Here is a 14,234-nt window from a genome sequence, read left to right as displayed (position 1 = left end):
TAAAGGTTGTCCCCTGACATTAAGTCCAGTCATGTCTGACACTGCGGTGTGGTGCTCATCTCCATTTCTAAGCCGAAGAGCCGGCGTTGTCCATAGACACATCCAAGGTCATGTGGCCAGCATGACTGCATGGACTGCATTTTCAACCCCATGGGTTGAGAAGAGTGGGGTAGAAATGTAAATAAATAAAATAAAATGCTTGACTTCCTTCTCCCCATCCCTCCGGCATGGCTGCCGGTCCATTTCTGAGCACAATTCAAAGTGCTGGTCTTGGCCTATAAAGCCCTATACGACTCCGAACCAGCTTACTTGTCCGAATGTATCTCCCTCTACATTCCGCCTCATAGTTTAAGATCCACCGGGGAGGCCCTGCTCCCGGTCCCACTGGCCTCACAAATGCGTCTGGTGGAGACAAGGGACAGGGCCTTCTCGGTGGTGGCCCCCCGCTTGTGCTCCCCGGTGAGATTAGATCGGCGTCCTCCCTCCTTCCCTTTAGGAAAAAAAACACCAAAAATCGTGGTTTTGGAACCAGCCTTTTGGCTAGGAGGCAGAACGGCACTTTGGACATTGAATTGGACCACATGATGATTGTTATGATAATGGAAACGGCTATGATTATATCATTAATATTATTGTTTTAATCTATTGTGTTTTTATGGTTTTATATTGTTGTTCCATTGTAATATTGTGGCATCGAATTGTTGCCAGTGTTAGCCACTCTGAGTCCCCCCTCATGGGTTGAGAAGGGAGGGGTAGAAATTTTGTAAATAAATAAAATAAATTCAGTTCTTGTGGGTTTTTTCAGGGTCTATGGCCATGTTCTAGAGGCATTTCTCCTGACGTTTCGCCTGCATCTATGGCAAGCATCCTCAGAGGTAACCTCACCTCTGAGGATGCTTGCCATAGATGCAGGCGAAACGTCAGGAGAAATGCCTCTAGAACATGGCCATAGACCCCGAAAAAACCCACAAGAACTGAGTGATTCCGGCCATGAAAGCCTTCGACAATACAATAAAATAAATTGCTTGCCTTCCTTCTCCCCTTCCCTCCGGTATCTTTCCTTTTTGTCTCCCCCACCCCCCAACCCCACCCTTCACACATACTTCCCTCCCAGTCACTCAGTTGAGGGTTATCAACATGTCTCAGGCCAGGGCTTGCAATCTTTCTTCCAACTCTATGATTTTAAGATGCTTTAAAACCTTCAATTGTGCCCTGAGGCCAAAGTGAGGCTCACCTGTCTCAACGTGGAAGGTGAGCTTGTCTACCGCTTCATCAAAGGGCCTCCTGGAGAAGTGCAGCGTCACAAAGAAGGTCTGGCCTCGGCGCACAAGGAGACGCTGGGAACCAGCATCGGAGGTCCGGTGGTCCTCATTGTTGCGCTCGCAAAGCAGGTCCCATGCTGCCAACTCCAGTACTGCCAAGGCAAGAGAGAAAGTTAGGAGAGGGATTTTGGCATCAGAATAAGAATGGATGCAGAATGAATGTAATGTCGAAGGCTTTCATGGCTGGAATCACTAGGTTCTTGTGGGTTTTTTCGGGCTATAGAGCCATGTTCTAGAGGCATTTCTCCTGACGTTTCATGTGCATCTATGGCAAGCATCCTCAGAGGTAGGGAGGTCTGTTGGAATTAGGACAATGGCTTCTCTGTGTAGTCTGACATGGTGATTGTTAGTGTGGTCCAGCATGTGTTCTCAAATAATATGCTGTGTCCAGGCTGGTTCATCAGGTGCTCTGCTATGGCTGATTTCTCTGGTTGGAGTAGTCTGCAGTGCCTTTCATGTTCCTTGATGCGTGTTTGGGCAACGCTGTGTTTGGTGGTCCCTCTGTAGACTTGTCCACAGCTGCATGGTAGACGGCAGACTCCTGCAGAGGTGAGAGGATCCCTCTTGTCCTTGTCTTGACACAGCACAGTTCAGAGGAGATTCCATCTGAACATTAGGAAGAACTTCCTGACTGTGAGAGCCGTTCAGCAGTGGAACTCTCTGCCCCGGAGTGTGGTGGAGGCTCCTTCTTTGGAAGCTTTTAAGCAGAGGCTGGATGGCCATTTGTCAGGGGTGATTTGAATGCAATATTCCTGCTTCTTGGCAGAATGGGGTTGGACTGGATGGCCCATGAGGTCTCTTCCAACTCTTTGATTCTATGATTCTATGATTCTATGATTATTTGAGAACACAGAAATGCTGGACCACACTAACAACCACCATGTCAGACTACACAGAGAAGCCATTGAAATCCACAAGAAGCATGTGGACCATGAAAATGAACAAAATCTGGCTACCAGTATTAAAAAACTCTAAAATCATAACAGCAAAACAACAGAGAGGAAACAACCAGGCACATCTTAACACCTCTCAACAAAAGGTTTTCCCAGGCTCAGGCAGGCCTTCAAATGCTAATGAAGGTGGTCAGTTGAAACATTCACACCTAGTTCCAGCAGAGAAAGGCTCTTTGTCCCACCCCAGCCATTCCACAGATATATAAACCCATTGTCCTAATTCCAACAGACCTCACTACTTCTGAGGATGCTTGCCATAGATGCAGGCGAAACGTCAGGAGAAATGCCTCTAGAACATGGCTCTATAGCCCGAGAAAACCCACAAGAACCTAGAATGAATGTAGTTTGACACCTCTTTATCTGCCCTGAGTCAATGCTATGAAGTCCCAGTGTGCCATCCACCCAGACGATATAAAAAATAAAACTGCGACGTGCTTCTCTCTATGCCTGAGCGAACTGCAGGTATCTATATTGAGAAGCTTGAGATACTCAGCAACTGAGACTATTACTGGTTTAAACATCAAAAAGGGATATTTATTTATTCAAGCCTTGAAGACTTGGCACAGTTCATCAAAGTTGCAAACAGTCAATAGATGAAGCTACAAAAATAGAATCATAGAATCATAGAGTTGGAAGAGACCTCATGGGCCATCCAGTCCAACCCCATTCTGCCAAGAAGCAGGAATATTGCATTCAAATCACCCCTGACAGATGGCCATCCAGCCTCTGTTTAAAAGCTTCCAAAGAAGGAGCCTCCACCACACTCCGGGGCAGAGAGTTCCACTGCTGAACGGTTCTCACAGTCAGGAAGTTCTTCCTAATGTTCAGATGGAATCTCCTCTCTTGTAGTTTGAAGCCGTTGTTCCGCGTCCTAGTCTCCAGGGAAGCAGAAAACAAGCTTGCTCCCTCCTCCTCCCTGTGGAGGAATATTCTTTCTTTTAATGTATTGTCGAAGGCTTTCATGGCTGGAATCACTAAGTTTTTGTGGGTTTTTTCGGGCTATATGGCCATGTTCTAGAGGCATTTTTTCTGACGTTTCGCCTGCATCTATGGCAAGCATCCTCAGAGGTAATGAGGTCTGTTGGAACTGGGAAAAAAGAGGTTTATATATCTGTGGAATGACCAGGGTGAGACAAAGGACTTTTGTCAGTTGGGCTAGGTGTGAATATTTCAACTGACCACCTTGATTAGCATACAATGGGCTGACTGTGCCTGCAGCAAACTCTTCTTGAAAGGTGATTAGTAGGCCTGGGTAACAACGGAAAAATTTGTTTCTAAAATCGATTCGTTTTTTGGGGTTTTTTGCGTTTCGTTATTTAAAATAATTACAAAATTTTCCTTTTAAAAAGTTCGATATTTATGAAATTTCGTAAATGTGAAAAAAAATTACAAAACAATAACGAATCAATTTCCGAAACAATAACGAATCGATTCGTTAATGGCGGACGCAACCGTGCAATACGCTAAAAAACCTCCAAATGGGACAGGGGGAACTTCTGAAGCTTAATTAAACCAAAAACAACTATAAAAACCCTTAGAAAACCAAAAACAACTATAAAACTTGCCCCAGACATGCGGAAATAATAATGAAACGACCTCAAAACAATAACGAAACGAATACAATAACGAAATACAAAACATTTACGAAACAATTTAAAAATTCGTTTTTTAAAAAAATTGCTCCAGACTGGTTCGTTATCGTTTTGTAATTGAAAAATTAACGAATTTTTTAACGAATTACGAATTAACGAAACGAAACCGCCCAGCCCTAGTGATTAGATGTCCCTGCCTGTTTCCTCTCTGCTGTTTTTGCTGTTGCAATTTTAGAATTTTTTAATACTGGTAGCCAGATCTTGTTCATTTTCATGGTTTCCTTCTTTCTGTTGAAATTGCCCACGTTTGTGTATTTCAATGGCTTCTCTGTGTAGCCTGACATGGTGGTTGTGAGAGTGGTCCAGCATTTTTGTGTTCTCAAATAAAATGCTGTGTCCAGGTTGGTTCATCAGGTGCTCTGCTATGGCCGATTTCTCTGGTTGGAGTAGTCTGCAGTGCCTTTCAGGAGAAACGTCAGGAGAAATGCCTCTAGAACATGGCCATATAGCCTGAAAAAACCCACAAGAACTTAATTCTTACTTTTCTTTAGTTACAGAGGTAACCCTTTCTCTAGATGGCAGATAAGATCCTGGAATCTTAACACCCTAACCTTAAGCTGTTGTGGTTTAGAAAAAAGCAGGTTTTTTCCCTGTCTATAGCTTAAGGTTAGTTCTGGAGACAAAGCAGTGAGGACTCTCTCTCTATAACTATATAACTCAACCTTCTCAATTAAGCTTATCTGTCTATAATATCTCAATACAGCTCAATACACAATATACTATCTATATTAACTCAATATAGCTTAATACTTATCTATAATGTGTAGTTTTTGCAATGGTTTTCCCAGAGCTAACTACCTAGCCATCAGTACGTCTGAAGTCTTTCCTCAAACTGAAAAGGCAGGGGAGAGTCTAAAATGGAGATCTTTCCCTGGGAGAAAACTCAAAGAGATGCTCTCTAAGCCAATAGTTGCAAAGAGGCCTGAAGACTCTGATACTATTAACTTTTAAGACTCTTGCAAAGCTGCAGCAGTCCTGGGAGAAAATGCAAGAGGAGGCAACCTCAAGCAACTATTGCTGTTGTTCATTCGTTCAGTCATCTCCGACTCTTCGTGACCTCATGGACCAGCCCACGCCAGAGCTCCCTGTCGGCCGTCACCACCCCCAGCTCCTTCAAGGTCAGTCCAGTCAGTTCAAGGAGACCATCCATCCATCTTACCCTTGGTCAGCCCCTCTTCCTTTTGCCTTCCATTTTCCCCAGCATCATTCCCTTCTCTAGGCTTTGCTGTCTCCTCATGATGTGGCCAAAGGACTTCAACTTTGTCTCTAGTCTCCTTCCCTCCAGTGAGCAGTTGGGCTTTATTTCCTGGAGGATGGACTGGTTGGATCTTCTTGCAGTCCAAGGTACTCTCAGAACTTTCCTCCAACACCACAGCTCAAAAGCATCTCTCTTCCAAGCAACTATAAAGTAAGGGAAATCAGGCTCCTGGGAGACGGAACACCCAGGGTTGAAGTTATGCTATGGAGTTGGAAGGAACCCCCAAAGGTAATCTAGTCCAACCTTTTGCATAGTACAGGAAAACACTAGTGTAACCAGTGGTGACCCTCCCCCCTCCCAATAAAAGATAGTTCATAATCAGGGAATTCATAGTTTTGCCAAGGACATCAGATTGGAATAATATAATAAGAATTAAGTTCTGGCCATTCTGCAGAAGGACTAACAACCGTAACAAGGACCCATCTCTTCCCAACCCTGCATGCCACCTTATCCTTTTATGAACCCCCTTATATACCCCATGTCCCCAATAATTTCATAAATGTATGTATAAAACATGGGGCAAGGTGACCTTTTTATGAACTCTGGCCAGCTCCTCCTGACTCAGGTGCCACAAGCTTCCCTGGGTGTGCATTTTGTTGAATGGACTCTCAAGCATTTCACAATATAGACAATAGTTTGATGGCCCCTTTTCTTAACCCTTGGAGGATCAGGCCACTTAAGAATTGGGTAATCTACGATTTAGATGTTCCCCAAAATGACTCTGAATCCCATCCAAATGAATCAATGAGATTTCCATAAGTGTTGACTTTATTGTTGTCCGAGCATTGGGACGGGAAGCAAGAGATCAGTGTTTAAATAAACTTGAGAATAAAATGGCATCATGCCCTTGTTTTCACTACTTTGGGTTCCAATCTATATAAATAAAAATGTAATGTTCGTTTGTGGGATTAACATAACTCAAAAACCACTGGACGAATTGACACCAAATTTGGACACAAGACACCTAACAGTCCAACGAGTGTCCATCACCCCTAAACACACACACACACACACACACACACACACAACCCCATTGGAACAGACTTAAAACCCCAAAAAATACACAATATATATACATATACACATACACTCATATACATATACACATGCACACATTCATACACACACACATATATATATGCACAAAACACACAAATACACACACACACACACACATATATATATGCACAAAACACACAAATATACACACATATACTTATACACATGCACACATACATATATACATAGATACATGTACACACATATACATATACATATACACATGCACACATAAATATATACATAGACACATGCACAAAAACAAACAAATATACACACATACATATACATATACACATGCACACACATATACATATACATATACACATACATACACACATATACACACGAATATGCATATAGATAAGCACACACATATCCACAATTTGCATGTACACATATAACACACACAAATGCACAAATATATACACACATATACATATGCACATGCACACATTCATACACACACACACGTATATATATGCACAAAAACAAAAAATATACACACACATATATATACACATGCACACATACATATACATAGACACATGCACACACATATACATATACACATACATACACACATATACACACAAATATGCATATAGACAAACACGCACATATACACAATATGCATGTACACATATAAACACACAAATACACAAATATATATACACACACATATATATATACATACATACACATGCACAGATATACCTATACACATACATACACACATATACACACAAATATGCATATAGACAAACACACACATATACACAATATGCATGTACACATATAAACACACAAATACACAAATATACACACACAATATATATACACACACACATATATACCCCCCACACACATATATATACACAATCACACATACACAAATATATACACACACACATAAACACATATAAACACACACAAAACACATATACACAGACTGGGCCACAGCAACACTTGGCAGGGGATGGCTAGTCAAGAGATAAAATGGGATACAAATACATCTAACGACAACAGCAACAACAATCCCCCCTTCCTTTATTATACAGGGAAAAGAGAAAAACTTTGCAAGGAGGCCTTCAGCGCTGTAAACCTCACACCCTGGATGATGTCCTTTCGACCTGCAATTGCTCTCAAAAGACCAGAAACTCTGGCAAGTGTCACAGCAATTTTACAGGGATCTCAAGCGGAGATAAAGAAACGTGAAGCCAAAGTGAGGGATTAGACACGCGAGGTCCCTGATAAGACCATGCCCTTCCTGTTCACAAGGATGCAGACATGTCAGGAATTAGCAATGCATTCTCATCTCCAGGAGAGCGATGGAGGAGATAACAAAGATGGAGGAGAGAGAGGGCAACCAGGAACGTTCTTCAAAATCCAGACTAATTTCCCACTTTGCACTGGCTTGTGGGACTGACATTGAGTGCATCTACACCACTGTATTGTCGAAGGCTTTCATGGCCGGAATCACTCAGTTCTTGTGGGTTTTTTCGGGCTATATGGCCATGTTCTAGAGGCATTTCTCCTGACGTTTCGCCTGCATCTATGGCAAGCATCCTCAGAGGTCTGTTGGAATTAGGACAAATGGGTTTATATATCTGTGGAATGGCTGGGGTGGGGCAAGGAGCTCTTCCCTGCTGCAATTAGGTGTGAGTGTTTGGCTAATCACCTTCATTAGCATTTGAAGGCCTGCTTGAACCTGGGAAAACCTGTTGCTGGGAGGTGTTAATCTGTCCCTGGTTTCTTCCTCTCTGTTGTTTAGCTGTTATAATTTTAGAGTTTTTTAATACTGGGAGCCAGATTTTGTTCATTTTCATGGTCTCTTCCTTTCTGTTGAAATTGTCCACATGCTTGTGGATTTCAATGGCTTCTCTGTGTAGTCTGACATGGTGGTTGTTGGTGTGGTCCAGCATTTCTGTGTTCTCAAATAATATGCTGTGTCCAGGCTGGTCAATCAGGTGCTCTGCTATGGCTGACTTCTCTGGTTGAAGGAGTCTGCAGTGCCTTTCATGTTCCTTGATGCGTGTCTGGGCGCTGCGTTTGGTGGTCCCTATGTAGACAGAGCCGTGATGTCTTCTGGGAACCTCTGGTTGATGAGTGCCATGGTGTCTGCTACCGGGACCATGGTAAATAGAGATACCACTCAGCCCACTTCATAGAAAAAATCAGCAATCTCAAGCTAAATACAAACGACAAACTGATCAGCTTCGATGTGGTATCTCTATTTACCATGGTCCCGGTAGCAGACACCATGGCACTTATCAACCAGAGGTTCCCAGAAGACATCACGGCTCTGTTTCACCATTGCCTCACCACCAGTTACTTTCAGTGGGACAATGAATTCTACGAACAGAAAGATGGAGTAGCTATGGGGAGCCCTCTCAGCCTGGTCATAGCTAACTTCTACATGGAACACTTTGAAGAACAAGCCCTGGAGACAGCAACCAAAAAGCCCACGATATGGTTCAGATATGTGGATGACACCTTCACCATTTGGAGCCATGGAGATGAAGATCTCAACAGGTTCCTGGACCATCTTAACAGCATCCACCCAAACATCCAGTTCACCATGGAAAAAGAAAATGAAGGAAGACTGCCTTTTCTAGATGTCCTAGTCATCCGCAAACCAGATCAACAATTGGGTCACACCGTCTACAGAAAACCCACACACACAGATAGATATCTACATAAAAACTCCAACCATCACCCAAGTCAAAAAAGAAGCACCATCAAAGCCTTGGCAGACCGTGCAAAAAGAATCTGCGAACCCCACCTCCTCCAAGATGAACTGAACCACCTCAACTGGGCTCTCCAGGCCAATGGATATTCCATCTCAGACATCAGAAGAGCTGCAAGACCAAGAACAAGCCACAAGAGTAAAGATGATGATCCACCCAGAGGAAAAGTGTTCCTGCCATACATCAAGGGAACCACTGACCGCATAGGGAAGCTGATGAGGAAACACAACATACAAACTATCTACAAACCCACCAAGAAAATCCAACAAATGCTACGTTCAGCAAAGGACAAGAGGGATCCTCTCACCTCTGCAGGAGTCTACCGTATACCATGCAGCTGTGGACAAGTCTACATAGGGACCGCCAAACGCAGCGCCCAGACACGCATCAAGGAACATGAAAGGCACTGCAGACTCCTTCAACCAGAGAAGTCAGCCATAGCAGAGCACCTGATGAACCAGCCTGGACACAGCATATTATTTGAAAACACAGAAATGCTGGACCACACCAACAACCACCATGTCAGACTACACAGAGAAGCCATTGAAATCCACAAGCATGTGGACAATTTCAACAGAAAGGAAGAGACCATGAAAATGAACAAAATCTGGCTCCCAGTATTAAAAAACTCTAAAATTATAACAGCTAAACAACAGAGAGGAAGAAACCAGGCACAGATTAACACCTCCCAGCAACAGGTTTTCCCAGGTTCAAGCAGGCCTTCAAATGCTAATGAAGGTGATTAGCCAAACACTCACACCTAATTGCAGCAGGGAAGAGCTCCTTGCCCCACCCCAGCCATTCCACAGATATATAAACCCATTTGTCCTAATTCCAACAGACCTCTGAGGATGCTTGCCATAGATGCAGGCGAAACGTCAGGAGAAATGCCTCTAGAACATGGCCATATAGCCCGAAAAAACCCACAAGAACTGAATCTACACCACTGTTTCTCAATCTGGGGGTTGAGACCCCTGAGTGGACCTCAAGGGAGAGGAGATTCCATCTGAACATGAGGAAGAACTTCCTGACTGTGAGAGCCGTTCAGCAGTGGAACTCTCTGCCCCAGAGGGAGTGTGGTGGAGGCTCCTTCTTTGGAAGCTTTTAAGCAGAGGCTGGATGGCCATCTGTCAGGGGTGATTTGAATGCAATATTCCTGCTTCTTGGCAGAATGGGGTTGGGCTGGATGGCCCATGAGGTCTCTTCCAACTCTTTGATTCTATGATTCTATGATTCTAAGGGGTCAAAGACAATCAAAGACCATCAGAAAACACATATTTCTGCTGGTGTTAGGATCCTCTTTGACAGAGAAGGCTGAAGATCTCTCCGCCTCTCCTCTTCTTCCTTTTTGGAAACAGACGGTGAATCCTCCCACCAAAAGACCTCCATCTGCTCTCTGGATGAAATTGAACTACAACTCCAGAACTCAAGGTCAATGCTCACCAAACCCTTCCAATATTTTGTGTTGGTCATGGGAGTTCTGTGTGCCAAGTTTGGCCCAATTCCATCATAGGTGGAGTTCAGAATGCTCTTTGATTGAAGGTTAATTATAAATCCCAGTAACTACAACTCCCAAATGTCAAAATCTTTTTTTCTCCAAACACCACCAGTATTCACATTTGGGCATATTGAGTATTCATGCCAAGTTTGGTCCAGATCCATCATTGTTTGAGTCCACAGAGTCTCTGGATGGAGATGAACTACAACTCCAAAACTCAAGGCCAATGTCTACCAAAACTTCCCAGTATTTTCTATTCGCCATGGGAGTTCTGTGTTCCAAGATTGGTTCAGTTCCATCATTGGTGGAGTTCAGAATGCTCTTTGATTTCAGGTTAATTATAAATCCCAGTAACTACAACTCCCAAATGCCAAGATCTATTTTCCCCAAACTCCACCAGTGTTCACATTTGGGCATATTGAGTGTTCATATTAAATATTGCGTGCATATAGGCACCCACATGTTGCAGAGATCAGATTGCAATAATGGTTTTACAAAATTCAGAGAGAGAATCATAGAATCATAGAATCCTAGTGTTGGAAGAGACCTGGTGGGCCATCCAGTCCAACCCCTTTCTGCCAAGAAGCAGGAAAATCACATTCAAAGCACCCCAACAGATAGCCATCCAGCCTCTGCTCAAAAGCCTCCAAAGAAGGAGCCTACACCACACTCCATGGCAGAGAGTTCCACTGCTGAACAGCTCTCACAATCAGGAAGTTCTTCCTAATGTTTAGATGGAATCTCCTTTCCTGTAGTTTGAAGCCATTTCTCCATTGTGTCCTAGTCTCCAGGACAGCATAAAGGAAGCCTCCTCCCTCCTCCCTATAACTTCCCCTCACATATTTATACATGGTCCTCATCAGGTCTCCTCTCAGCCTAGCTCTTTAAGCCGCTCCTCATAGGGCTTGTTCTCCAGACCCTTGATTCTTTGAGTTGCCTTCCTCTGGACAGCTTCCAGCTTAGAGTCAACGTTTCCCTTCAATTGTGCTGCCCAGAATTGGACACACATCTATCATCTATGGATGATTCCAGGAAAAGTGGTCTGAACAAGGCTGAATAGATGGGTAGCATGACTTTCCTGGATCTAAGCACTAGGCTCCTATTGATGCCAGCCAAAATCCCATTGGTTTTTTGAGCCGCCGCATGACATTCCTGCCCCATGCTCCCCTTCCTCCTCACGAGAACTCCAAGATCGTTTTCATACATGTTGCTCTTGAGCCAGGCCTCGTCCCCCATTCTGTCTCTTTGCCTTTCCTTTTTGCTAAGTGGAGTATCTTGCATTTGTCCCTGTTGAACTTCATTATGTAAGTTTTGGCCAACCATCCCTCTAATCCAGTGTTTCTCAACCTGGGGGTCGGGACCCCTGAGGGGGTCGTGAAGCGATGTCAGAGGGGTCGCCAAAGACCATCAGAAAACACAGTATTTTCTGTTTGTCATGGGGGTTCTGTGTGGGAAGTTTGGCCCAATTCTATCATTGGTGGGGTTCAGAACGCTCCTTGATTGTAGGTGAACTATAAATCCCAGTATCTACAACTCCCAAATGTCAAAGTTTATTTTCCCCAAACCCCATCAGTGTTCAGATTTGGGCATATTCAGTATCCGTGCCAGATCCATCATTGTTTGAGCCCACAGTGCTCTCTGGATGTAGGCGAACTACAATTCCCAAACTCAAGGTCAATGCCCACCAAACCCTTCCAGTATTTTCTGTTGATCATGGGAGTTCTCTGTGCCAACTTTGGTTCAATTCCATTGCTGGTGGGGTTCAGAATGTTCTTTGTTTACATGTTAACTATAAATCCCAGCAACTACAACTCCCAAATGACAAAATCAATCCCCCCGCCAACCCCACCAGTATTCAAATTTGGGCATACTGGGTATTTGTGCCAAATTTGCTCCAGTGACTGAAAATACATCCTGCAGATCATTATTTACATGGTGATTCATAATGTTAGGGTTATGGTTGGGGGTCACCACAACATGAGGAACTGTATTAAGGGGTCGAGGTATTAGGAAGGTTAAGAACCACTGCTCTAATCTGTTAAGATCGTTTTGAATTCTGATCCTATCTTCTGGAGTCTTGGCTGAAGACGGGAGCAGAATTCAAAAAGATCTTAACCAGAGAAGGACTGTGGAGCAAAGTCCCATTAACCCTGCAAAGTGCATTTATTACCTGTCGCCATGCTGTTGTCCTCTGGACAGGTCTGAATCCCTTCTATTCTCTGTTTGGCTCTTGCTTTGGCTTCTTCTGCCCGCCTTCAGTTCAGCTCTGCAAACCCACCTCCATATATATTGTCATCCAAAGCACACACCCATCAACTGGCTGGGTATCAGGCCATCGCAATAATGCAAGTGGGGCAGAGAAGGAAAACCAAAGGCTTTCCCAGGAAATGTCAAGTTTGCACTTTTTAAAAAACACATACCTGGGAGTGAGATATTTACAAGATTTGGGCAGTGGATGACACAGGATTGGGGTTGGTCAAACTAGCTGGCTCCTTGGCATCTCAGCAAAGTCTCCCTCTCTCATGTTTGCATAGTGAAGATCTACTTGATTTGATCACTGAAGGATTTATAGCCTACTCTGCACTTGGAGATCTCAGGCTGGCTTGCCATCAAAGCAACTGAATGGATTTAAAGTAATGTCAGTGCATTTCTTAAGAATTATAGAATTGGAAGTGCCCCTAGAGCAGTGTTTCTCAACCTGGGGGTCGGGACCCCTGAGGGGGTCGTGAGGGGATGTCAAAAGGGTCGCCAAAGACCATCAGAAAACATCGTATTTTCTGTTGATCATTGGGATTCCGTGTGGGAAGTTTGACCCAATTCTATGGTTGGTCAAGTACACAATGCTCTTTGATTGTAGGTGAACTATAAATCCCAACAACTACAACTCCCAAATGTCAAGGTCTATTTTCCACACACTCCACCGGTGTTCACATTTGGGCATATTGAGTATTCGTGCAAAGTTTGGTCCAGATCCATCATTCATAGAATCATAGAATCATAGAATCATAGAATCAAAGAGTTGGAAGAGACCTCAAGGGCCATCCAGTCCAACCCCCTGCCAAGAAGCAGGAATATTGCATTCAAATCACCCCTGACAAATGACTATCCAGCCTCTGTTTAAAAGCCTCCAAAGAAGGAGCCTCCACCACACTCCGGGGCAGAGAGTTCCACTGCTGAACGGCTCTCACAGTCAGGAAGTTCTTCCTAATGTTCAGGTGGAATCTCCTCTCTTGTAGTTTGAAGCCATTGTTCCGCGTCCTAGTCTCCAAGGAAGCAGAAAACAAGCTTGCTCCCTCCTCCCTGTGGCTTCCTCTCACATATTTATACATGGCTATCATATCTCCTCTCAGCCTTCTCTTCTTCAGGCTAAACATGCCCAGTTCCCTAAGCCGCTCCTCATAGGGCTTGTTCTCCAGACCCTTGATCATTCTAGTCGCCCTCCTCTGGAAACATTCCAGCTTGTCAATATCTCTCTTGAACTGTGGTGCCCAGAATTGGACACAATATTCCAGATGTGGTCTAACCAAAGCAGAATAGAGGGGTAGCATTACTTCCTTAGATCTAGACACTATGCTCCTATTGATGCAGGCCAAAATCCCATTGGCTTTTTTTGCCGCCACATCACATTGTTGGCTCATGTTTAACTTGTTGTCCACGAGGACTCCAAGATCCTTTTCACACGTAGTGCTCTCGAGCCAGGCATCCCCCATTCTGTATCTTTGCATTTCATTTTTTCTGCCAA

General features: G+C 43.9%; 1 protein-coding gene across 1 annotated transcript in view; it reads right to left on the bottom strand.

The window, feature by feature from the left end:
* The window catches only part of LOC132772730 (protein-glutamine gamma-glutamyltransferase 2-like), a 59,480-nt gene that overhangs the window by 30,393 nt on the left and 14,853 nt on the right, over nt 1-14,234 (bottom strand). The window contains exon 2 of the mRNA XM_067467128.1: nt 1,235-1,414. Coding sequence (XP_067323229.1) covers nt 1,235-1,414 — 180 coding nt within the window. The remainder of the gene's footprint in view (nt 1-1,234; nt 1,415-14,234) is intronic.

Source organism: Anolis sagrei, chromosome 4 (genome assembly GCF_037176765.1).
Source record: "Anolis sagrei isolate rAnoSag1 chromosome 4, rAnoSag1.mat, whole genome shotgun sequence".
In the NCBI taxonomy this organism is placed as follows: domain Eukaryota; kingdom Metazoa; phylum Chordata; class Lepidosauria; order Squamata; family Dactyloidae; genus Anolis; species Anolis sagrei.
The sequence above is the reverse complement of the archived record's forward strand: the minus strand, read 5'-3'. Positions and strand labels throughout refer to the sequence as shown.